General features: G+C 41.6%; 1 protein-coding gene across 2 annotated transcripts; it reads left to right on the forward strand.

Moving 5' to 3' along the window:
- The first annotated feature begins 12,102 nt into the window (after positions 1 to 12,102).
- FAM160A2 (family with sequence similarity 160, member A2) lies at positions 12,103 to 27,117 on the forward strand. Of its 2 annotated transcripts, none has more exons than XM_006885475.1 (11): positions 12,103 to 12,420; positions 12,547 to 13,185; positions 13,475 to 13,633; positions 13,824 to 13,910; positions 14,122 to 14,289; positions 19,166 to 19,245; positions 19,459 to 19,622; positions 20,048 to 20,827; positions 23,440 to 23,618; positions 23,777 to 23,939; positions 26,587 to 27,117. In XM_006885475.1, exons 1-11 carry the CDS (start codon positions 12,283 to 12,285, stop codon positions 26,946 to 26,948), a joined length of 2,919 nt encoding a protein of 972 aa, XP_006885537.1. In that variant the 5' UTR covers positions 12,103 to 12,282; the 3' UTR covers positions 26,949 to 27,117. The 2 variants fall into 2 exon arrangements, with proteins under 2 accessions (XP_006885537.1, XP_006885536.1); XM_006885474.1 differs by having other exon boundaries at positions 12,283 to 12,420; positions 19,459 to 19,664; positions 26,587 to 26,948.
- The last annotated feature ends 25 nt before the right edge of the window (positions 27,118 to 27,142 follow it).

The raw sequence follows: 27,142 nt of genomic DNA on the forward strand, positions 1-27,142 counted from the left end.
AAGACCCTTAACAGATGGATTGAGATGGTGACTGCTGCAACGGGCTCTTGTGTGTCAGGAAGTGTGAGGATGGCACAGAATGAAACAGGGTTCAGATCTTTTGTTCATAGGGTCACGATGAGTCATACTCTACTCAATGGCACTTAACAACAACAGAACTTCCTGACAGCATGCCCAAACCAAAATATGTGAGACTAAGTTTTACCATCTTACCTCTAAGGAGCCCTGCTTGCTGAAACTGAAGAGGACCTGAAGCGCCTGCTGCAGAGTGTCAAGGACTGCAGCCTACAATATGGATTGAGGCTCAATGTCAAGAAGACAAAGATTCTCACCACTGGACCAACTGGCAGCATCAGGATGGATGGTGAAGAGATTGAGATTGTACACAGCTTTAGTTTGCTTGGCTCCATAGTCATAGTCAACAGTCTTGGCACCAGCAGCCAGGAAATTAAAAGGCGCATTGCCATGGGAAAGTCTGCTGTTAGGGACCTCTCCAGAGTACTGAAGAGCAATGGTGTCTCTCTGGAGACTAAGGTGCATCTGATATAGGCCATGGTCTTCGCAATCACTTGTTATGCATCAGAGAGTTGGACAATGACCAAGGAGGATAGAAAGAGAATTGATGCCTTTGAGCTGTGGTGCTGGAGAAGAGTATTGAGAATACCATGGACTGCTAGGAAAACAAACAGATTTGTCCTGGAAAGGGTTAAACCGGGTGGCTCCTTGGAGGCAAGGATTCTGAGGCTCCGTCTAACACACTTTGGACATGTTGTGAGGAGAGACCGGTCCTTAGAGAGGGACATCATGCTTGGGAGGGTGGAGGGACAGCGCAGGAGAGGAAGGCCCTCTATGAGGTGGATTGATTCAGTTACTGGGATAATCGGGATGGGAGTGTCAGAGACAGTGCGATTGGCACAGGACAGAGCGGAGTTTAGGGCTGTTGTACATAGGGTCGCTGTGAGTCGCAAGTGACTCGATGGCACGTAACAACAACAACCTCTAAGGAGCACCCTGCTTGCCCTTCCTCCAAGACAGATTTGCTTGTTCTGTTGGCAGTCCATAGTGTATTCATTATTCACTACCAACATCAGAATGCAAAGGCATCAGTTCTTCTTTAGTCTTCTTTATTTGTTGGTAAAATGAGTCAAGTAAAATGTCAGACAGTTCTTAGGGACTGTCCAAACACTTCACTACATTGCAGAAAGCACTGAATGTGTTTATTTGGTATTCTGATACCTTTGCTGAAAACAGTACACTAATTTGAATGCATTTTGACTTAGGGCATGTAACTGTGTGGTAGATCTGTTGTTCTGATGTTATTTTCTTTCTTGAAACAGTACATTTAGTATAATGGATTTGGACTTAGGGCATTTATGTAGATGGTAGATGTATTGTTAATTACTAGTAAATCCATTCTAATTCATGGCAACCCCTTGTGTACAAATGAGGACTGCTCCATATGGTTTCCCCAGCTATGACATTTCAGAGGCAGAACGTCAGGCCTCTCTTCTAAGGTTTATCTGGGTGAACATAAACTGCCATCCTTTCTGTTAGCAGTGAAACACTTAATGGACTCCATGGTATGACTGGGAAGATGAAAGTAGATAAGATAGAAAAGGGAACGTGTTTGAGGTGCTGTGAGAAATCAAATGTATGCCACTATTTATTCAACATTTACTCTGTGCCAGTTCCTCTGCTAACTACTAGGAGAGGAAATTAATTCATTAATATACTAATTAGGCAGATTTTTTTTCCTTAAGTATATATAGAATCTGATATACTCACCTTGTATAAGATAAATAAGACATGGCCCTCCTTTTTGTCAAGGAATGCTCTATCTGTCTGGAATAGAGAGACACATAAAATAAAACAACTTTTAATTTAGAAAAGCTATGTGAAATATATATATATGTGAAATAAATAAATAAATAAATATATATATATATATATATATATAAATAAATAACCTGGGGGCCTGGTATACTACAAATTGGGCTGCTAACTAGAAAGTTGGCAGCTTGAGTCTACCATTTGCTCCAGGGGAAAAGATGATACAGTTCAACTGTAAAGATTTACAGCTATGGAGATGCAATGGAAAGTCACCATTAGTCAGAACTGAGATATATTTATATGTGTGTGTGTGTATTTACACACACACGTATCCACAGATATCTACAAACTTTCTTGTCTGAAACAGAATGCATAATTCTTATTCTGAAATCTTACTTCTGTACTTATATGCCCTGTCACAGTTCAAAGACTTCTGTGTCAAAGTACCTCTTTTTAGATCATCTTTCTTTTCTTCACCTCCAGTGTTACAATTTCATCATTACATTTTCTTTTTATATTATGCTAATTGCCCCTTACATAGTTTTTTCTTCACTTAGCATACTTTGTTATCTAATTATTAATTTTCCTTTCACTTTCATCACTGGTAACCTTCAAAGAATGTTTGATTCTGGGGAGCTCTGGTGGCCTAGTGGCAAGAAGCTGCACTGCAACCCCAGAGATATGTGGTTCAAATCCACCAGATGCTCTACCAGAGAAGGAGGGGGCCATCTCCTCCTGTATCAGTCAGATCCGATTTGATGGTACACACACACACACACACACAAAATAATAAAATTTTTTTTAAAAAAAGAATGTTTGATTCTGTTAGTACACTTTCCCTTAGCTTTTTTATAATAATAGACTCATAAAATATTTGTCCTAATGCCTTCCACGTTTATCCTTGTTATGCAGTGTTTCTCAAATCCATTGTTGTTCTTTAATGTTGCATAGTATTGTATTATGTCTGTGTACCATAGTTTATCTGTTCATCTGCTGATAGGTTCTTAGATTATTTCTAGATCTTTACTATTGTAAATAATGCTGCAGTGAACATGGATGTGCATTTATTAGTTTATGTTGTGGCTATGATTTCTTTAGGATATCTACCTAGTTGTTATGTGCTATTAAATTGGAACTGACTCGTCGTTGAACCCTCCAGCAGGGTTTCAGAGGCTATAAATATCAGAGGGAGGCTATTGCCCGTCTTTCTCCTGTAGTTAGTTGGTGGATTTGCACTTCTGCGTCTGAATTGGCTTTAGCGGTCCTTCCTAACTAGCCTATCAGAGCTTTCTGTGTACCTAGTAGTGGAAGCAAAAGATATTTGTAACTTTTTAAGGGTCTGTCAAACTCCTTTCACAGTGGTTGCTTCTTTTTGCAGTTTTACCAGCTATGTATGAGAGTGCTGACTTCTCCAAATCTTTGCCAGCAGTTGTTGTTTTCTGTCTTAGTGAACTTTGCTACTATTGCTGGGGTGAGATAATATCTTGTTGTTTTGGTTTGTGGCTCTAATGACTAACAAATGAGAACATTTATTATGAGAGCATTTCTTCATGTGCTTATTGGCTTACAATTAAAACTTTTATTTAGCTCCTCATCATCTCTTATTTGTATTTCCCCCCTGCAGTCTCCTGCCTTTAAACTTGCTCTTTTCTAATCCATCTCTAGAATAGTCTTTCTAAAAATATACTACTGATCATGAAACCCTTTTGTTTAAAAACTTTTGGCTCTTTATATCTTGTAGGATAAGATCCAGTTGCTTAATATGGCATAATTTGTCCTCAGCTCACTTCTCCAGTCTCATCTCCTGCCACTTCTTACTCTGTGTTCCAGCTTGAATAAATTGTTGATTCCCTAACAGACATGTTACTTTCTTGAACCTTGAAATTTTTGCAATAACTGTTGCCTCTACCAGGAATGCCTTTTCTTCTCTGCCTAGTGAACTTTCTGTATCTTTCAGAAACTAGTTTTACCTCCTCTGACATCTTATTTGTCATTGTCATCATTCAGGAGGGGTATAAATAATAATTTGTAACACGGACATTCTCTGTTATAACTGGGAATTATTGTGTGATAGTTGACTTTGTAAATTATGAGGGTTTTGCTGTTGTCAAGTAAGGAGATCTCTTAAAAAAGCAAAAGTGGTGTATGGGATTTCTTGCAGATATCCCATGTTTCTTCTGTGTAACATACAGATCAGAGGGATGGAAAAGCAGGAAGCATGTGTATGTGCAGACTGAGGTTAGATTTTTTTTGTGTGTGTGTGTTTGTTTTGTTTTAATTCCTCCTTTCTAACTCCCAGGGGCTCCTTGGGGGAGAGAGAAGCTTTAAGACTTGGCTAACTTGTTCCTGGAAGGTCATTTTGGTCTCTCTGTTTCAGTTGTAGGTGTTGCAGGTATATTCATAACCTGAGTTTCCTCCTACTCTTTGCCTCTCCCAGGGCAAAGGTTCCTAAGTGAGACTGAACCACTTCTTGCCCCATGCCTGCTTTTCTGAGGTTGATTGACACCTTTACTATCTGTGCCTATGAGGCTGTATTTCAAGCTGGATAGTCAGAATCTGACCTCAAGACACTTGTGGATCTGAGAGAGCAACTCCTTCCTCCACCCCTCTCCACCTTTATTTTTTTCAACCTTCTCTGATTGAACCAGAGGATAAATCTAGGAAAAGTTGTGTCCTCAACTAGACTATGACTTATAGTGACTCTATGAACAATAGATTGAAACTTTGTCCTATTGTACACCACACAATCTTCATCCAATTCTCAAGTCTGTTGAATCACTGTGTCCATCTGATTGAGGATTTTCCTCTCCTTTGCTGACGTTCCACTTTTCCCAATGTAATGACTTTTTTCCAAAGCCTGGTGCCTCCTGTGTAAGATGAAGTTTCACCATCCTCGCCTCTAAGGAACACCCTTATTATGCTTTCTCCAAGACAGATTTATCTGTCCTTTTAGAAAGACATGATGTATTCAAGTGAACTATTCTTCACTAAAACCACAATTCAAAGGCATCAGTTATTCTTTGATCTTCCTTATTGCCCAACTTTTAGATATATAAAAATGAAATGGATTGACAGTGACCGTAGCAATGGACTCAAGTGTGTCAGAAGTGATGATGATGGCACAGGATAGGAGAGGTTTTAGTTCTGTTGTTCATTAGATCTCTATGAGTCCTACTTGACACAACAACACCTAATAACAACTTTTTTTGGACATTTTATGTGAGAGAGTAGGGCATTGTAGTACTGTGGTGATTTCAACTTCTTTTGTCTTAGTCTGAACTTTTTAGGCTTTACTAGGCATGAATGAGTGAATAAGTGACAGGAGTAGTAAGCTGAGTCCTTTTTGTTTTTGCAGGTATGAGTAGGGCCCCGGTCAAGTAGGACTTTGGGTTCTGAGTTGATTTTGTGTAGCTCTTTTCCTTAAGGCTTTTGAAGGAATAGGGGTGAGGTGGGTGATTAAATATTCTGGAGGCCAGTGCTTCTTGAGTATGTGAGTTCTGTTCTTTGTTTATCAACTGAGGGGGTAATAGAGGGTACCCAGGTAGGAACAATTTGTTAATTTTTGAAATTGCATTCTAGAAGCTGAATATAGTTTATTTTTTCACATGCTAAGGAGTTAACTTTGCTGAGATTGGATACATTACACTTTTTCAGTTCACTGATAAATGTATCAGGTAACCCTCTCTAGTCCTTGCTTGCTTGGAACCTTAAGACTTGGACAGGCTAAGTCCTTATTCCAGTGTAGCCCTGTTGCTAGTAACTTCTAATCTTTGTGTAAATACGTAGGATGTTTCCTAGATAATCATGTGAGTAAGACTGTGAGGGTCTATTCTGTGGCTCTGTCACTGTATCACTCCTTTTCTTCTCCTCTATCCCTGCTTGTTTGGGTGAGAACAGCAAAGTTGTATCAAGGATATGAACGTCAGCTTCCCATCTCTACTTTGAGATCTACCTGAAGTGATATCCATTCTTTACTATTTCTTCCTTGCTCTGATACTGTGGTAGGCTTTCTTTACTTACATTAGTCCTGTGTCCAATTTTCTATCTTTCATCCATTTTATAATCCATATATCTGCCACTTTTCTTCAGATTTCTTTTCCTCAATTCACAAATACTCTTTGAGGCCTTTTCCTAAAACATAAAAACAAGACCAATGTTGTTTCCTTAATGATCTTTCTTTATTCCAGCTTCTTTTAAGCTATCTACACTGTATTTCTAAGCTTGCTAATAGTACATCTTAGATTTTATCTTATTCCCATTCATTCTTTAACCAGCTGCTGTGCCAAGTTTATCGAAGATTTGATTGCTAAAGCCAGTGAACTACTTTACCTTTCATTCGGCCTGATACCTGTAGCTTTATAACATCAATATTTTTTAATGTCTTCTTTCATTTCTATGTACCTTTACATTCTTCTTTAAATACTTTCCTGGATTGTTTTCCCTAGGATCTTAGTCTTTGCTCTCTTCACAGTCTGCTGATCTCCTTGAATGATTCCATTGACTTCCATAGTTTCATCTGCCACTTATACACTAGTAACTTGCCAAAATATTTCTCTAGTCTTGGTTTCACTCTTGCTTTCAAGTACAGCATTTCTTTGTTTCTATTTGTGAACATCATGGGTATCCTATACATATCTTATAACTTAAAATGTTCAGAGCTATACTTACCCTCTTTCCTAAAACCTATTTCTCCCTTCTTATTTTAATCTAATGTTCCCAGACTCAGTTCATGACATTCTCTTGTATTGAATCTCCTGTACTCAGTATTAGAGTCTCCATTCTCTACAATTGCCAGCTCTTAGTACTTTTGCCTTATAGTTAAAAGTGAAGACCTTGGAGGCAGATTGTCTGCATTTGCATTATAGCCCTGCCACTTTCTAGCTGAGTAAGTTTGGACAGTTTGTTTAATTTCTCTGGGATTTGATTTCCTTATGTGTGAGAAAGAAAGAACAATACCTATGAGGTTCTTAAGAAATTTAAATACTTAAGTGTCTGCTACATGGGATAGCTGCTTAACATATCTTAGCTATTATAATGATGTTTTTGTTATGTGCCATCTAGTTGACTGGACTCATAGCAACCCTCTGTACAGCAGCTTTGAACTCTGCTCTATCTATCTTAAGCCAGTTTCATTTGTCTCTGACACAGCTACCCCCATTGCCCCAGTCACTGAGTCAATCTATCTCATCCAGGCTCTTCCTCTCTTGCTTTGTCCATCCACCCTTCCAAGCGTAATATCCATTTCTAAGGACTGGTCCTTCCTTACAACATGCCCAAAGTATGTCAGATGGAGCTTCAAAATCCTTGCCTCCGTGGTGCAGCCTGGTTCACCCTCTCCAGGGTGGATCTATTTGTTCTCTAAGAAGTCCATGGTATGTTCAGTTCTCTTCTCCAGCACCACAGTTCAAATCTTAAATGTTGTTGGGTACTGTCGTATGTTGTAGCTGACCCTTGAGAGGGTTTTCAGAGGCATTTAATCACACAGGAGATTGTCCATCCTTCTCCTGCACAGCAGCTCGTAGATTTGAACTAAGTTACTTTGAGATTGCAGCGCAGCTTCTTACCACTCCAGCACCACAGTTCAAAGCTTTTGATTCTAGCTCTCTGATGCATAGCGAGTAATCGTGAAGACCATGGCCTGGATCAGGCATGCATTAGTCTCTAGACTGACATCATTGCTCTTCAGCTATTATAATAGTTATTATTAATTCAGTATTGAAGTCAACATACCTTCCCACCCCAATTTTTGGCACTATGTTAGAACTAAGATTTCAAAGAAGAATGAATGGTCCATTTTGTTAAGAGGTGTGCTGTTTTTAAGAGGTGGGCAGGGACATAGTGATGTTTATAACCTTCACCCTATTTGTCCTTCAACTCATTGTCCTGCTTTTCTTCTCTACACAGTCTATGATTAGACTACATTGAACTTGCAAATGTTACTCGAATTTATCATGCTTTTCTATGGTGTAATATTTTGTACATACTTTTTTTAGTATTAAGAAGACCTTTCTAATAATGAGATAGATAGTTAGTATGTCATTATTAAAGATCTAAGATAGATAATAACCCTTCCTTTGGGAAACTCTCTTTTAGTCCACTTGGCAGAATTTGTTGTCCTCATGATACTTTTGTACACGTCTCTAATGTTTACTGGAGATTATGTTTATGCTTACATCTCCTAACTTTATTAATCTCTGTATTTTTACTACTTAGCTTACATTATCCAGTGTACATCAGCATGGGCATTGTTGTTAGGTGCCATTAAGCCATTTCTGTTTCATAGTGTTGCTAACAACGTGAGTGAAACCTTGCCTGATCCTGGTACATCTTCACAGTCTCTGCTGTGGTTAGCTTGCTGTTTCAGTCACTGCGCCAATCCTCTCCTTCACTGACCCTCTTTTCCAATCATGACATCATTTTCTATGGAATGGCCCCTCCCTGATAACATGCTCAAAGTATGTGAGACCAAATATTATCGTCTTTGCTTTTAAAGGAGCACCCTGGTTGACAGACTTGTGCATTGCAATCCGTTGTTTGAGGTTTTCTACAATTTTTTAATGATTTGAGTGAAAGTTTACAAAGCATATTGTTTTTCAGTCTCATTCATGCACATTTTATTCCGTTACAGCTCACAGTGTTTGATTGTCCCATCATTCTGTATTGTCGTTCCCTTCAACCATATGGTCAGTATTTATTATCTATTAGTTAATTTGACTACTGTTTCATGGGTGTTGATTGTAGGTCCAAGGGAGATGGAATCTTTAACATTGTCAATCTTTATTTCTCATGATATTGCTTATTTGGATAGTTGTGATAATTATTTTCTTTATGTTGAGATGGAATCCTATAGCCTTTGATTTCTACAATAAGTGCTTCAAGTCCACTTGATTTTCTGCAAGCAAGGTTGTACCAGCTGCATATCACAGGTTGTTGATCAATCTTCTTTCAGTCCTAATGTCCCATTCTTCATATAGTCCAGCTTCTCGTATTATCTGTATAGATATACATTGACATTTTTAATTTAAATTTATTATTAATGTCAGTAAAAATTTACAGAGACTTTGGATTTCCATTCATTCATTGTTGCACTTTTCTCCCCTCCCAGCCCTCCCCCCTAGTACACTACTGCCTTGGAAAAGTAAAAGACAAATTCTTTCATTGTTTTACAGACCCTCCCCCAGGTCCACTCCACCATGTAGCCTTCACTCTAGACTCCTGTCATGACAAAAATACCTAATCACATATCCCTTTTAAACAGTTTTCTCCCTCATCTGTTTCAGTGCAGTATACATTATTGAACCCATCTTTCTCAGTCTCTCCCCAACTCCAACTCAGTCCTGTTTTACAACTGTGGCACCATGCAGTATTTGTCCTTTTGTGACTGAGATACTTCACTCAGCATAATGTCTTCCAGAGTCACCCATTTTGAACAATATTGCATGAGTTCCTTGTTTTTCAATGCAGTGTAGTATTCCATTGTGTGAATATACCACAACTTTTCTATCCATTTGTTTGTTGATGGGCACTTAGGTTGTTTCCAACTCCTTGCTATTGTGAACAAAGCCACAATAAACATGGGTGTGCATATATCTGCTTGGATGTCAGTGATGGTCTCTTTGGGGTATATTCCCATTAGTGGAATTGCTGGGTCAAATGGTATCTCTGTTTGCAACTAGAAAGCGCCATACTGCCTTCCACAGTGGTTGCACCATTTTACACTTCCACCAACAGTGAATAAGGGTTCCAGTTTCTCCCCAACCTCGCCAGCATTTGTTGCTTGCTGTTCTGTTAATTTTGCTATTCTTACTGGGGTGAGATGATATCTCATAGTTGTTTTAATTTGCGTCTCTCTTAGAGCTAGGGATTTTGAACATTTCCTCATGTACTTGTTAGCCAGCTGAATGTCTTCTGCGGTGAAGTGTCTGTTCATATCCTGTGACCTTTTTTCAATTGGATTATTTACCTTTATCTTGTTGTGGTGCTCAAGTATTTTCTAAATTCTGGATACAAGTCCCTTATCTGATATGTCATTACCAAATACTTTTTCCCAGTTGGTGGCTTCCCTTTTTACCCATTTGGAGAAGTTTTTGGGTGTGCATAGGGATTTGATTCTTAGAAGATCCCATTCATCTACTTTATCTTCTCCTGGTTGCAGTTGTACATTGAATTTTTATAAATGAATAAGTCTTGTCTGTTTTTCGGTACTAATCTCTATACTTATAAAATGATTTCCTGTTCAGTTGGAGGTTTCTTTAAGCATAGTTGCTACCTGCCTTTAGTCGTGAACTGACAATGGTGAGTGAGAATATCGAGGTGAAAGGAAATAGTGGCTAATTAAACCTGAGGGCAAGAACATATGGGACTGGTGCCAGGTCTCTGCATTCCTTCAGTCTTAGTTAAATATAAAGAGGAAGGACAACTGAACCACACCTTTCCTCTGACGTTTTTGTGTGAGAAAGAGACAGTTCTAGGAGAAGGAACTATGGGCCACAGCCAGCATCAGTAGCCAGCTAGCTCTTTCCCTCTTTCCTACCATCCATCTTTTCTAAGGGTGTCATATCCTGTTTTAGGAGTGTATGTTAGATGTGTCTTGACAAGAGTAGGGAGAGTGTATATATATGAAAGTGTGTCCATGATTTGCTTGCTATAATGAAAATGTTCTGCTTCTCTGTGTAGCTGGATTTTTTCTACCTTTCAAGAGTATTTAGCCACTTAAGGACGTATTTGCCCAACTCCCAGAGCTAATTGATGGACTATTCGAAAGAAGCAGCTGTAGGCAGAAAAAAAAAAATTTTTTTTCCTTAGCCAGTCCCAGAAGGCTAGAGTTAGGTTAAGATTATTTTTTTTATCTATTTTCTGTCAGACACTCACCTTGAACACAAAATTTCCAATAGTGTGAAAAAAATGATCAAAATAAATAACACTTTAACGCAAATTTTAAAAATTAATGCAAAAATCTTTAATGAGCTAGAGATAAAAATTTAAACAAAATATCATGAAGTCATATTGAGCAAGTTGTAGTTGAATGCTGTTTTTATGTAGACATATAGTGTATTGTTCATCATGGATTTGTTTGTATTGATCTTGATTTTTTTAAACATTCTTTATCTTGATGATGAGTTTTTGATGCTCCCTTTAACTTCTTTGTGTGCCTTACATATCTCACTGTAGTCCAGAGTCTGTTCTTACAGACTTTCTTGTCCAGAATTCTATGCTTGGTGGTTAGTGGTAAGAAGCATTTTCTTAATATAAACCATTGCTGGGTGTTGTTTATGTAATAGTAAAGAGGATTTACATTTTACTCAAACCCAATCCACACACCTCTGGTTTCCATTCTCAACAATTTTTTTTTTCTGAATTCTATCCTTTGTAAGTAACAGCCAGCGACTAGATTATAGTGAACTGACTTTCTTTTCACAATTGTAAATAAAAGTTCTGATACAAAAAAAGGGGAGGGGGAACTAGGTTTCCTCATTATTTGTCCATCATTCATGCTTTTAAGCATTCATACATTCAGCACACATTTATTGAGACTTTTGACAATGTTTCAGGTAGTGAGAACTACTAAGAAAGTAAAATTAGGTTGGAGAGTAGAGGTGGAAAGATGTTCTACTTAGATAGAATTGTTAGGTAAACCTCTCTGGGTAGATGACATTTGAAAAGAACTGACTGCATTGAAAAATGTGGACATCAGAAGAAGAGCATTTTAGGCAGAAGGAACTGAATATTCAAGAAGGATAGTATAACTTAAATAGGAATGAAGAGAAAGATGATAAGGAGAAAGACTGGTTTATATAGAGTCTTTAGAGGACAAGATAAAATATACAGATTATTCTAGGGTAATAAATTATTGGATATTTACCAGAGAGAGGTAGATTCTTTAAGTGGAAAAACGTAGATACCAGATTAGGAGTTATTGCAATAATGAAACATGTTTTGAGGGTGGAGGTGACAGGGTTTGATGATATGCTGGCTATTGAGGATGAATAAAAGAGAAAATGATGATGCGTAGGTTTTTGGCCTGAACAGAAGAGAGGTGAAGGCTTCTGTCACTTAGTGAGAGAGAGAAAGCTGGGAGAGATTTGGTGGTAGAAATCATAAGCTTTGTTTTGGACATGTTAAATTTGACTAGCTGTACAAGAGGAGTGTGGTGCACGTGTGTGAACACATTTTCAGCAAAGTAGTAGTGAGTTTCTTTATGCTGGAAAGTGAAGAAAAGCAAAATTTTTGTTTATCCTTTCCATTCTCTTTTTTTGAATTAGATTAGTGTTTTGGATTGGACAGTGACCGCTGGTGTGTCCACTCTGGCCTGGTATACCCCTTGGCTCCATGGCCAGCTATTGGCTCTTACAGACCTAATGAAGCAGACCGGAGACTCAAGTGGAGAAAGCCTCCAGCTGGCACATTCCCAGAGTGTGGCCCTCAGGCCGCTGGCTCTGTCCAGCCTACCTCATGGAGAGGATGAATTGGCTGAGCAGACTGGCCTCCCGGGGCACTGGACATCGGGTACCTCAAGGGACCAGTCTGCAGACCCCTGTCATGGCTGACCCTGAGACCTGCCTCATGGTCTTCAAGAATCATTGGTCCCAGGTAGGAGATTATATGGCAAAGGGCCTGATCCACTGGCTTTGTGTGTACTCCTAGCTGAGTTTTCTTGTAATCCCTTAATCACATGTATTATCTTAGATTCCCCCATCTTTTGTCCTTTTTCTCTAGGTGTTGCGCATTTTGGAGCGGCGAGGGCCTCGGGCAGCTTCTGGGGGTGCAGATGATCTCAGTGCTGTGCGCAACCACACTTATCAGATGTTGACACTGTTGGCCGAGGATCGTGCAGTTCCTTCAGCCCCTGCAGCCCCTGGACCCCTGTTGGAGTTTGCTCTGCAAGAGAACCTGCTGACCCGAGTACTGGCATGGCAGCTGCAGTGGGATGAGTTTGGAGATGGGATCGAGGAACGTCGGGCTGAGCAACTGAAACTTTTTGAGATGCTAGTGAGCGAAGCTCGCCAGCCACTATTGCAGCATGGTCCAGTTCGAGAGGCTTTGCTGATCTTGCTCGATGCCTGTGGTCACCCTGTGCCCAGTAGCCCAGCACTGGATGAAGGCCTGGTGCTACTTCTTAGCCAGCTGTGTGTGTGTGTGACCCGAGAGCCTTCATTACTTGAGTTCTTCCTGCAGCCACCTCATGAGCCTGGAGCTGCCCCCCGCCTTCTTCTCTTTTCTCGCCTTGTCCCCTTTGTTCATCGAGAAGGCACTTTGGGCCAGCAGGCCCGTGATGCCTTACTCCTGCTCATGGCTTTGTCAGCTGGGAGCCCCACTGTGGGCAGCTACATTGCAGATCATTCTTACTTCTGCCCGGTCAGCATCCCCTTGGATGGGGGTGGGTAGGTAGGGTATGGAAATGGGATAGGAAGTAGCCCCCTGGGTTTGAGAGTATTGAGGTGGGGAAGAAACATGGGCTTAATGAATGGAGTAGGCACTTAAGGCCTGTGTTTCCAGCCGATGTCTTGGTACATTGGGTAGCTAAATACCTGTTGTAGTGTTAATACTTACCCCTACTACTATAACTCTGAATTAAGGTCTCCCCTATTACCCTTTTTTATATGGTCTGAGCCTTTGGTAATCTTTGCTTCGGGATGACCTCTAGGTGCTGGCCACAGGACTGAGTGCCCTGTACTCCTCACTGCCCCGAAAGATTGAGGTTCCAGGAGATGATTGGCACTGCCTGCGACGAGAGGACTGGTTAGGAGTGCCAGCTCTTGCACTTTTCATGAGCTCCTTAGAGTTCTGCAATGCAGTCATTCAGGTAGGACTGGGGTTTTCTGGAATTCTGGCCCTAGATCATCCTGGGAAGATGACGTGATATAGGGTACATTCCCTAGAGTTCTGTTCTTCTGACATATTGATCATAGGGCACCTCCTTGTGTTGTACCACTTCTATTTTTTTCTAGACAGTGGTCCCCACACAGTCCTGCCTCTGTCTCGCACCCCTACAGGTGGCTCACCCCCTGGTGCAGAAGCAGCTGGTTGATTATATCCATAATGGGTTCCTGGTGCCTGTCATGGGCCCTGCCCTGCACAAGGTGAGAGTCATGGGTGGCAAGGCAGATTAGGGTCTGAGAAATGGTAACTTCAGGCCAGGGCCGTTGTGGGAGGTGTGGGCTGTTTCTTCGTTTATTCCCCCCTCTCTGCTCCTGGCTTCTCCTTAGATTGGCTCAGGGAGAATGTGCTCTGCTCAGTGTATATGCACAGAAGCTCCAAGTGTCTAAACACTTCCTTCCTTCCTTTTTTCAGACCTCTGTGGAGGAGATGATTGCCAGCACCGCCTATCTAGAGCTCTTCCTGCGGAGTATCTCAGAGCCTGCCCTGCTCCGTACCTTCCTGCGATTCCTGCTTTTACACCGGCATGACACCCACACCATCCTTGACACCCTCGTTGCTCGTATTGGCAGCAACTCCCGGGTATGGCCCCTACCTCTGTCCTGGCTTGCCTGGGTGAGCCATCTTCTGTCTATGACCTGTGCTCTGGGAAGATGTTCTTGCCTTTATCCTTTGGCCTCTGTCTCTAGTAATTGCTTAAAAATTAGTGGTATTAAACTTTTAACCATTTAAGTACACATTTAATCTTTTCTCCTACTTTTATAACACAGATCTAGACATAGTGATCTTTTCTGGATAACTTTGGCTATTCATCATGATGAAATTTTCTTCATTGTGCATGGCTTGTAATGCAGCATTGCCTGAGGTTTTCTTTAGCAGTTTGTGGGTCTGTGGTTGGTTGTGACGAGACCACTTCTTTAAAGGTTGTATCTGCTTTGATAGATGATCCATCAGTTATTGAGATATTTATTTTTCCCTTCCTTTGAATTTACTGTATTTGAAGTGTTAAGACTTAAGACACTCTGCACTCCCTTGTTTATTGCAGCATTATTTACAATAACAAAGAGATGGAAGCAACCCAAGTGACCATCAACAAATGAATGGATAGAAAAATGATATATTAATATACAATGGAATACTACACAGCACTGAAAAACAAGCATACACATTAATAATTGAAAGATATTTTAAAACTCTTGCTCTCACATGGTGCTCCTGAAATGATAGGAAAGACTGTGCTTGAGAAAGCAATACTGATCTGATACCTGAAGGTCGTGAGGTGTTGGCTATTGAAGAACAAGTATAAGAACTAAGCAGAGGAAAGGACATTAAATAGGGAAGAGTTTAATACATGAGACAAAGATCATGTATCTGGTGATGTTAGTGAGCATGGGGGAGAAGTGAATGAGTTGAGAAGAGAGGTAAAATCTCATTAATACGTGGCCTTGTAAACCACAGTAAGTTTGGATTTTAGCCAATAATAATGTATAGAAAATAAGCATACTTCTTTTCCAGGTAATATAGATGTGGAGGCTTTCCAGGAGCGATAATGCATAAGTTTTAGCTATAGACTTTATGGTAATTTTTGGTTTGGGCACATTTTTATTTTTTTGGTTTATTTCAAATAGTTGAAAAATTCATGGGTTTTGCATTTAAAATAGGAGAGGTTCTTAGATCACTAAGAGTTCTGGAAGAACTTCTATGTATTTGAGGCACATGGGCGGTGAGGTTCTTGGATAGCCCTGTTTTATAAAGGTGAGGTTTCTGAGTAAGTTCACGTCTATAAAACTTTGCAGAGTACATTCAGTGAGATGTACATTTAAATCAGAAACAGTGGAATTTTGACAATAATAACTATAACAGCAATAAACTTGCCAGAGTTCCCTGGAACAATAACAGAGTGCAAACTCTTAGATTATTGTCTCAAGGAAAGGAAGCGTGGGACATGTTTATTTTTTTAACATTTTCAGAAATAACTTTGATACTTTCTGTAGGTCAAAAATTATTGGTATAGGCTTGTTGTTGAGTACTGTTGAGTTGAAAGCAACCCATATGTTTTCAGAGGTGATAAATCATGTAGAAGGAGATTGCCCATCTTGCTCCCACAGAGCAGCTGGTGGATTTCAACCATTTATCTTTACGTTGTTCATAGGGTTTCTATGAGTCATGCTCGACTTGAAGACAATCAACAACAACCACCTTTACATTGGCAGCACAGTTCCTTCCACTAGGGTCACCAGAGCTCCCTACTGATAGAGGCTCACTGGCTTATATCTTACACAGATAATCAGAAAAGTTTTCTTTTTCTACTGTTAAGGTTAGGTCATGGATTTATATCTGTTTGATCTCACAGAATGCTTTGTTCATCTTTAGGGATAGTTGCTTTCCTATTGACTTGATTCCCTTCCCCCTCCCCTACTTGAAAATGTCTTTTTGTTTCAGTCTAACTTTTCATTTAGTAGATTTATCTTCAGTTGTCCTTAGTCCTTAACACTTTAATTAGTGTCCTATTTGTCCTCTGGTCTCCAGAGCCTTTTACAGTCTTGCGATGTTTCTTCTTAGTCCCTAGTACTTGGAGGAGTCAGATCTCTTGATATCAGGATGCCCATGATAGACATATAATGCTTTATTTTCTACTGCCCAGCCAGTTCAAGCTTACTCTTGTTGTCCTGACTTTGACTGTTAGCTTGGGTCACTTTTCTTTTGTGCTTGAAGTGAATCATGCTGAGTAGCTTGTCAGTGTGCCTATCTATTAGTTTCCTACTTCTACCAAAAAAACCCTCATAAACTTGGTACCTTACAATAACACACATTTTACCATTCTGTAGGTCATAAGCCTGACATGGATCTCACCAGCTAAAATCACACTTTTGGCAAAACTGTATCCTTACTGGAGATTTCTGTGAGAGGACCCATTTCCTTGCTCATTTGGATTATTGGCAATGGATTTCCTACAGTAGGACTGAGATCTCTTATTTCTGGCTGAGGGCCATTCCTACCTTCCAGAGGAGAGGCATATACCTTGATTTAGGGGCTGCCTTTTTCTGTCTTCAAAGTGAGGACAGTGAGTCAAGTCCATCTCGTGTTTAAGTCTCTTCTGAAAAAGCCTCTCTGATTTTAAGGAATTATGTGACGATGATTGTACTCTTTCCAGTAATCCAGGATAATTCTCCTGTTTTTAATTTTATACCTTTAGTCACATCTGTAAGTCCTTTTTGTCTTTGAAAGTAAAAACTTTCAAAGATTAGATATCTTTATGGACATTATTCTTCTTACATGCTTTCTTTTCATGAGTCTTGAGTAACATAACAACAACAATGTCCTCCAGGGTCATCCATTTTCCATAATATTTCATGAGTTCCTTGTTTTTCAATTCTGCATAGTATTGCATTGTGTGAATATACCAGAGCTTCTCTATCCATTCGTTTGTTGATGAGCACTTGGGTTGTTTCCAGCTCTTTGCTATTGCGAACAAAGCCGCAATAAACATGGGTCAGCATATATACACTTGGGTGGCAGTGATAGTTTCTTTAGGGTAAATTCCCAGTAGTGGAATTGCTGGGTCAAATGGTATTTCTGTTTGCAACTTTTTGAGAAAGCACCATACAGCCTTCCATAGTGGTTGCACCATTTTACACTCCCACCAACAGGGTTGGTTCCAGTTTCTCCTCAACCTTGCCAGCATTTGGTGGTTGGCTTTTAATGAGCATCTAGCAATGCCAGCTAGTGCTTGAGACTAGGACCCCATGTACCCACACCTCATTATTGATATGGTTAGGTTCTTAGGACTACGCCTTTAGTGTTATGAGAAAATTCAGGAACCAAAGGTCATTTTAGAGGTGGGACTGCTCCATCTCTTCCAACTTAGGTCCCCTCAGCACTCTTACCTCTCTGCTATAACTTCTGTGCTTTGGGTGGGCAGTTGGCTTGAACCATTTCAAATTACATACAGAATTGTTTGAGTCAAGATTTGCCGTCAGGAGGGGACCCACCTTACCCGCACCCATGTGGAGTCGTTATTCTCTACTGGAAAACCCACTTACCTAGCTTGGCTACCTTCTAGCCTCAGCATCCCCAAGAGCACAAAAAGAGGATTAAGAGTGTATACTGAGGTGACTGGTGTGTCTGAGCACCTCTTCTGCCTTCTCACAGACTTGAGATCAAAGGCCCAAAGCCATAGCTCTGCTCAGAGGGACACAGCCACTAGCCTGCATACCTCGTAAGGATTTGAGGTGGCCTTGGGCATGCTGGTAGACTGATGGGCCACCTGGAATACAAACCTCTGACCTTCCCCTTGTTGTTGTGTACCATAGAATTGGAACTAACCTATAGCAGACCCTCCAGTGGGTTTTCAGAGGTAATTAATCTTATGGGAGGAGATTGCCCATTCTCCCAGGGAGCAGCTAGTAGACTCAAACCACATGCCTTCAGGATTGCAGTGCAGCTTCTTGCCATTAGGCCCCCAGAGCTGCTTGACCTTCCCCTTACTCTCCCCTTAAAATTTATTAGCATCCAAGACTGAGGATGTGAAGTCTGGCATAGGTGGCATAGTCCTTAGGGAGTTGTACTGCTAATCTAAAGCTGTACCTCTCTGGCTGTGCAAATCCACCAGTAGCTCCATGGGAGAAAGATGGACTATCTGTGCAATATACAGCCTTGGAAACACATTGAAGGGTCAAATATGAGCTGTTTTAACTCTAAGGCAATGAGAGGGGAAGAGAGAGAGAGACACCGGAGAAGGTAATTGAATGGGAGGAATCATGGAGTCAGGGCTCAAGATAATAAGTAGCACTTTTCACTCAAAATGTGTCTTTCACTTGGTTTTAAGATGATTTAAGTATATTGCTTTTATTATTGTAAATGCAAAAATCAGATGATTGATAAGGAAAGTGTCGTTGTCTTCAGAAAGTTTAAAGTATTTTGACATACTAGTTTACAAAGGAGGTACAGAGGTAGCACCATGAGGATTCAGCACCTCCCTTTTCTTTCCTTAATCACCAGGAGCTAAGAGAGCTTTATGTGTGTCTCTGGTTGCCTAGCCAGAGATGTACAACCCTTTTTCCTTTTCTCAAACAAAACATTTCCTCTTCTTTATACTACCTACTTCTTCCTTATCCTGTCAGCTGCCTTTGAGCTTTTCATTATCCTACCTTCTGAGAGTTAGCGGTGTTGGAGATGTGACTCTGGTTCACAGCCCTACCCTCTTCCTATCTGTGATTCTTCCAGTTTCTCTTTGTGTTGTTAGGCATTCAGTTACTGAGTACCTATAGTCCTTGCTGACAGGCCTTCATTTAGTTACCACGTTGATGTTGTCTCCTTAAGAGTTTTTTTGTGGGTATTCTATTTAACTATTGCTAGAGGATTTGTTGACAGGTATATAATGTTAGAGGATCAGTGTGCATAGTTTGTTGAAATACATTTAGTCTGACACATTGCCCTCTCTCTCCCTCACTCCCAGCTCTGCATGGTCTCTCTGAGTCTCTTCAGGACCCTCCTGAACCTTAGCTGTGAGGATGTCCTGCTGCAGCTGGTTCTCAGGTACCTGTGGGGGCAGGTCTGGGGCTGGTTGACTCTGAACACTCACGACCCTTTGGGCCTTGTGAATTGCTGGGGTTATGGGCTGTATTGGGGCTGCTCATGGATTCCCTCTTGCACCCTGGCTTACCATATACTTCCATTTACCTGATTTTCTTCTAGGTTCTATTTTCCTTCCTGATCCACCCCGTGTCCTCCTCCTACTGTCTTTCCCAGGTATCTTGTTCCATGTAACCATGTGATGTTGAGCCAGAAACCAGCTGTACGTGATGTGGACCTGTATGGACGAGCAGCTGACAAATTTCTCTCCCTAATCCCACGCTGTTGCCGACACCGTGCCCCTAGCCCACCCCGTCCAGAGCATGCCTCATGGGCACGAGGTGGGCCTTGCAGAGAGACAGGGAGAAGGGAGGATACCAAGGGTATGGCCTGGGTTCTGGAAAAGCCTAGCAAGAATGTGGGGTTAGGGTAAAAGGAGAAAGGTAGCTGTGAGTGACATTCCGTCTTTTGAGAGGTTCTTGAGGGTTTTTTTGGTGAGGATCCTTAATTATACCAAATAAATTTTGGGTGAGACTTCTGAGCAATACTTTTCCTGTCATTTCCACCTGTTTCCTCCCCTCCCCCAATGTTTTGTTTTGGTAGTTGTGAGATGGGAAGAAGGGAAAGTTAATCTAGAAGATAGTCACTTGACTGAATAGGTTCCATGTTGTTACCTTCTTTCTCTCTGTCTTCCTAAGCATCCTGGTCCTTCCTTGACCTTTGTCTCTTTGAGCCCTCTTAGGTCTTTTATTCTCCCCCTTTGTAGGTCCAGGTAGCCCAAGTGTTGATTCCTCTTCTGTGGTGACCATGCCTCGGCCGTCTACACCATCTCGATTGGCCCTCTTTTTACGGCAGCAGAGCCTGGGTGGCTCTGAGCCCCCAGGCCCAGCCCCTCGTTCCCCAGGGCTTACTGCATCCCCATCCTCCAGCCCAGGCCGACGGGCCAGCCCTGCAGAGGAGCCTGGTGAGCTGGAAGACAATTACCTGGAATATCTGCGTGAGGCACGTCTTGGTGTTGACCGCTGTGTCCGAGCCTGCCGTACTTGGTCTGCCCCCTATGACGGCGAAAGGCCCCCTCCTGAGCCCAGTCCTGTTGGCTCCCGGACTAAGAAACGCAGCCTGCTGCCTGAGGAGGGCAGGGACAATGTGGGAGAAGGGGAGGAGGAAGAATTGGCCATTGGGGGACTGGCTGGGGCTTCAGGGGAGGGCCCCGGCCACCTACCCCCTCCTCAGCTCAATGGGGTACCAGGACCATGGCCAGAAGGGGCCAAGAAGGTTCGTCGGGTGCCAGAGGTGGGGGCTGGGGAATTGTTAGAGAGCACCTCTGAGGGCATGGCAGGACTAGAGGGCTTTGGACAGGAGCTCCGGGAGCTGGAGGTGGCATTGAGCAATGGAGGGGCTAGCTCAGAGCCCCCCCAAGAGCCTCCACTACCTCTTGAGGAGGAGGAGGCCTATGAGAGCTTCAGTTGTCCTCCTGAGCCCCTTGGCCCCTTCCTCAGCAGCCCTTTGCGGACTCTCAACCAGCTGCCAAGCCAGCCCTTTACTGGTAAGCACCTTAACTTTAGGTTGTTGTCTTTGTATTATCTTTGCATGTTCTTGCCATGTTTGTGCTGAGACTTCTTAGCATATGTCCTAGCCCCTCATCCATTCTGCTTGAGAGTCTTCCAGATTCATATCATTTGTGTCTTTGCCTTCCATGCTTGTGCTGATTTGAGTATTGACCTGTGTTTGAGCCTTGTATGTCTTTCCTATATGCATGTTTTCTCCTCTTCATCCAGTCTGACCATTCCTGAGATTTGTAAATAGGATATTCTGTTTGATTTCTCTTGGTAAATTACAGCAATGAGAGCCATATAGACGGTATATATGTTGTCTTACATGAGAGGCTTCTGTAACCCTCTGTTTCATGTTGAGGTTCATAGGGTACCTACTAGTCTATTTACATGCCTGGTTGGTGTGTCTTCTGCCAGCTCTTCTATGATCCCAGGATCTGCTCTTCTGATACTCTTCCCCCGCTGCTTTTCCCTGGGATCTTTCCTTCTTTAAAGAAGTTCTTTAATTTCAAGTTTTTCCTGCCCTGCTATCTCCACAACTCCATCCTTCTGCCTTGTTGGCTGAAATGACTGCCTAGTGAGACTTTCTTAGAGATTTATAGTTAGCAGTAAAGATTGAAACAGGTAAAGTATTATTTTTTTTTTAAATTTTTTTATTCTTTTAGGTTAGGTGATGAAGTGTGGCTATGTGTGCTCTAGCAGAGTTCTTTGGACACTCTAGGATACCCAGGAGCCAGACCCGGCCTAAGTAGTTCCACTAATTCTTTTTTATTCAGAACTAGCCCTATCTAGCACAGTCCTCATCCTGCTCTTCTCATCCTGCACCAGGAAAAAAAAAAAAACACCACAAAACCCCAAAAACCAACCCAAAACAAAAAAACTTTTCTGAGAAGGTGTGTTGAAATTACAGGCTTTGATTAGACACACACCTGTGTTATTAGCCTTTCTAGGACACCGATACATTAAGTTACTAGGCCCCAAGGTGGCACATTGTGAGAACTCTGTAAGAAGTAGCTTTTCACTAGGATTATTATTTCTGAGTGCACAGCAGATTGAAATTGACCAAGGTAACCACCAATTTTCCAGTTGCTTGTAGTCAGGTTGTCATGTCCTGATTGGGTCTGAGTTTTGCTGACTATCCCATTTACACAGATAATAGTATCTTCCTTGAAGTCATATAGGTTCCCTCTTCTTCCAGACTGTAGAAAATACATCTTTCCATTTCTTTAGCCTTTGCCTGCTCCTTCCTACTTCGTACCACTATAAGCTAGTGTGTAGGTTTCACCACAGTCTGGAAGCGTTAATGGATGCTTCCATGCTTTTTTCTCTTGGTAGGCGTATTTAATAGCAGTAGTTACGTGCTTGACCGCTAATAGAAATGGTGGTATTTTGAACCCACCAGCTGCTATACCATAGAAGGAAGATGTGAAAGTCTATAGAGCAGTTCTGCTCTGTCTTTCAGGGTTACTGTGAGTTGAAATTAACAGCCACGGGTTTTGGGCTTATTTGAGTTTTCCTAACAGCCTCTCAAAAAAAAATTCTAGGACTAGAAAACATTGTTAGGACAAAGTTGTGGGCTGTCTTAGAAATCTGTTAAACAAGAGCTGGTTTAGAGCTTAGGCTAGTTATATGCATCTGGAGTCATATATTCTAGGATCTTTGTTAAGACACTTCCCTTCCTTGTTCGAGCTTAATTCATAGTGCAGTTCTTAGATAATGCTCCATTTCTTTTACCATTTCCTGACAAAAAGACAAAAATGAACATAGTCTTACTATTGGTGATCTGATTCAGGGGTCATTTCTCCCAGGAGAACCTTCTCATATATTCCCCTGCACCAATATCTATCTGAATCCATTTTCCTTGGTCTTGACTAAAGAGTCCTTTGCCTTTTTTTGTTAACAGATTCTGTTACACCTTCCTTCTTGGTTCCTAAATAAAGAACAGAGCTTTCTTTTCTGGTTTCCCAGAGATTTTTCCCTTAATATGAAGCTGTGCCACATTGTCACTTTCTTTGCCTTAGCTATGCTTCTTATTTTCTTTTAGACCCAGGTCCAGTGTTAACCAGTGTCTTGTATGTAAGCTGATTTTCCTTTTTGGTTCCAATTTCTTTACCTACCTACACTTTCTTCTGTCTGCCTCTTGGGTGAAGCTTTTGTCTTTTAAAAAACTTCTTTTTTAACTGAAAATATTAAGTAGCGTGTATAAAAACCACTTTCCAAATTGAGCTAACTGCTTTATACTTATAATAATCTATGAAGTAGAGAATATTTCTCTTACTTTACTAAGTAAGAAATGAAGTTTAGAGAGTTTTAACATACCAAATAATGTAACTAGTAAAAGAAAAAGCTAACATTTGAATACAGCTCTAACTGAAGCCTAAGGTCTGTTTCTTCAGCTTGAATGTTTGTAAAGCTGGCATCTGGACTCTTGTGGATCTATATGGTATCTGCCATCTTATCCAGGATAGGTGGTCATGAAAAGCTTAAAAATACCCAGAGATTGACATAAAAATAATTTTCATCTAATGGGGTCTCTTGTTTGGGGAAAGAATGCGTGCAGTTTGCATTGTGTTTAGGCCTTGTATCCTTGTGCCCATCCCCTCAGGCCCCTTCATGGCTGTGCTCTTTGCCAAACTCGAGAACATGCTGCAGAACTCCGTCTATGTCAACTTCCTGCTGACGGGGCTGGTGGCCCAGCTGGCCTGTCACCCCCAGCCCTTGCTCCGCTCTTTCCTGCTCAACACCAACATGGTCTTCCAGCCCAGTGTCAAGTCCCTGCTGCAGGTGTGCGATGCATGCATGCATGGGTGCGTCTAGGCTCCATGGTGGGCCAGGCCAACAGCTGGAGTGTCCCTGGGAGGGCTGGGAACATCCAGGGGGGCTAGAAAGGACAGTTTTCAGTCTGAAGCCACCCAGGAATGTCATGAAGTTGTGCTTCATAGGTACTGGGCTCTGTGAAGAATAAGATTGAGAGCTTTGCAGCTGCCCAAGAGGACTTCCCAGCACTACTTTCCAAAGCCAAGAAGTACCTCATTGCCCGTGGCAAGTTGGACTGGGCCGAGGGCCCTGCAACAGGACCTGTACCCCGCCGATCTGATCCCCTAGGTGAGACTTACCCCACTACCCTTCTTCTTACTTTCCCTAGACCATTAATTAGCCCAGGTTAATTGAGTTCTTATTAAGGTAAAGGCTAAGCCAGGAACTGGGAAGCTGTAGAAAATTGAGCCTTGTTGTTTTCCCCTCAAGTTTTTGGTGAGAAGATAGAGCTTAACTCTACATAGTAGTACCAGTAAAAATTTCTCTCAGTGATGGGGGAAGGCAAAAGGACAGACTAATATTTAGACTCTGAGATAGTGTTATGGCTTGGTGAAGAACATGATATTTAATATTTTAGAGATGGGTAGGATTTATAGGCAAGAGTGGGAGATTTTTAATCTTTTGTCATATTGGTCTATTTACTAGTTGGAGCCATTTTGGAAAGTGATGAAATAGCTTGCTATAATCTTTTGAAGACTGGTGCAGAGCACAGGATTCTCAAACTGGAAGTTGAGCTAATAGAGATTGTGCTGCTTTTGGCAATGAGAAGCTATTGGAAGTGATGAGGTGTTAACTCCTAGGTTAAATGAATTAGACCTAAAAGAAAATGCAGGCAGGAAGAGCTATCGGGAGGCTAGTGTAGTAATGCAGGTGTGACCAGTAAGACTTGAATTGTAGTGAAAAAGGAAGAATTTGATATGGCAGAAATGGGAAGAAAGCACTGACAGAATTTGATGAGTAGTTGTGTAGTGTAAGGAAGGGGGAAAAGCTCCATAATATATCCATGAAGTTTTAAATCTAGGGCTTACATTCAGCAACTATCTGAGCTCATGCTATATATGCTGTGCACTTGATACAGGGGAGTCAGCGAGATACCTTTGGTCCAAAGATATCAAAGATCTGTAGAGTAATCAGAGGATGTAATAACTGAGAGAGCAAGATTGCAAAGGTGTGAAAAATCACGGGATCCAGGGCACCAGTAAGGATTTGGACAAACTAAGGGCTTGGTGAGTTTGTTCCCTCTTAAAGACAAGTGAGAAAATTGCATATATTAATAGAGTTGTAAAAATGTTAGGAAGGTTAGCTATTGATGTCATCCTTTATATGCTAATCATACTAAGAGGCACAGTAATGAGAGCAAGAGAACAGAAGTAAGATGGCAGCTTCAGCAGAAAAGTGTATGGGTTGGGAAGAGTATCCCACATAACTGTAAGGATCCAAGGGAAATTTGTTAATATGACCCAACCTTTTCCTAGTCCATTACTGTGAATATGTGTACTTCCACAGTCTTGGCCCTGGTCACTGTTGAAATAATACATTTTGTGTCACTAAGGACACCAAAGGAAATAAATCATACTCCAAGCTTGTAGATTAGTAGAGATAAAAAACATGTAAACATTAAAGTACAATATGATAAGGACAATAAATTAGGAAGTTAATGGAGAGAAAAATCAGAGGTTTCCCAGAGTTCAGGATAGGTCTGGAAGGATTAAACACAGTAGAAATTAGAGCAAAATTTGGGCAAAGGGAACTACAGAAGCCTGAAAAGTATTTGGAGGGTTTCCCAGAGACCACATAGATATGAATACAAAAGGAATGTGGATAAAAAAAAAAAGGAATGTGGGTGTGGGGAGTTTTGAGAAGCGAGAGGGTAGTTGGGGCCTGTTTGTGAAGGGCTGGGAATACCGTGCTTAATAAGTTTATGTAGCATCTCTCTGTAGCTGGTATAAGGGATAGTTAATGGGGGTATAGAGACTAGAGTCTAGGCCCTATATAGAAAGTCAGGAAACTAGATAGAAAGTTAGTATCTAGGAGAATTAGCAAAATTATATTCAACTCTTTTTAATCTAAGGTGACATGAAATTTTCTGGCCACAACTGTGAGTTAGTGTTTTTTTTTGTTGGCTATGGGATAGGGACTGTTAGAAGATGAAGTGGTGGTGGTAGTTCAATAGAGTGGAACTTGGGAGTAACAATGAGATATGAAAGACATTCATCACTGAACTATGATTGAATAGTCCCTGTCAGTATTGAAGGAGCAAAAGAATGGGGACAGGCATTATTGATGGATAGGCAGAGGGAAGGTGCAAGTAGATGACTAGTTCTGGAAGATTATGAGATGCATGAAGTAAGGGCCTGTTGTGAATTGAGGAAAAATACCTTGGTGGTGGTAGAATAGTGATCGGAAAGAGATGAGTTTAGATGCATCTCTTAGAGTGAGGGAGTAGGGAGAATGAAGTAGCTTAGATGTTGCTGGTTAAAACTAATGTTGTAGATTAGCTGGCTAAGGAGGGTGGACAGAGGGAAGAAGATGGACAGGCAGTGATCTGATAGTAGAGTGAGAAAGAATCCCTTCCCATTCTCTTGCTATTAGGTGCCATCAAGCCAGAACCCACTCACAGCTGACTCCAGTGGGTTTTTGGAGGCTGTAGGTTGCACAGGATGAGATAACCAATCTTTCTTCCAAGGAGCAACTGGTGGATTTGAACTGCCTGCCTTGGGGTTGGTTTCAGATTTATCTTGAGGAATAGGACAGAAAAAGGATATGTCTGAGATTGTTGTGGGCCTATTTGGTTATTTATTCCATTCTCCAGGAACCCTAGTCAAGAAGTCCTTAAATCTAGAGCGTAGGGGAATCTCCGTTCCTAAAGCAAGGGAAATTCCCTGACGCCAGCACCTCTGTCATATGCTCCTCTGTGATACCCTTTTGTTCTCAGTGAAGAGCCGGAGGCCATCCTTGGGGGAGTTGCTCCTGCGGCATGCACACAGTCCAACCAGGGCCCGCCAGGCAGCACAATTGGTCCTTCAGCCTGGGCGAGACGGAGCAGGACTTGGCCTAGGTGGAGGTTCCCCTGGGGCTTCAACTCCAGTTCTACTGCCCCGGGGTGGGGCTCCTGAGCGCCAAGGTGAGGCTCTACGTGTCAAGAATGCTGTCTACTGTGCAGTCATTTTCCCTGAGTTTCTCAAGGAGTTGGCTGCCATCTCCCAGGCCCATGCTGTCACCTCACCTTTCTTGTTGGATACTTCAGAGGAGGGATCTGGCTCTCCTGTCTCAGGCTTTGGGCCCCTCAATCCTTAACTGACTTCTACAGACAATCAGGGCTGTGGGTGGCCTGGGTTGGGGCCAGGGCACAGGCTCCTTTTTATGTTTGGAGGCAGTGGCAAGAAGACTTTTTAATTTATTTCAGAAAAATTGTTTTATGGAGAACTTATTGCAATATGTATAAAAGGGAAATCTCTATTCTGTGTTCATTTCTTTCTCTTCTTTTTTAT

The sequence above is a fragment of the Elephantulus edwardii genome, unplaced genomic scaffold (assembly GCF_000299155.1).
Source record: "Elephantulus edwardii isolate Elephantulus edwardi_28Jun2011 unplaced genomic scaffold, EleEdw1.0 scaffold00044, whole genome shotgun sequence".
Classification (NCBI taxonomy): Eukaryota; Metazoa; Chordata; class Mammalia; order Macroscelidea; family Macroscelididae; genus Elephantulus; species Elephantulus edwardii.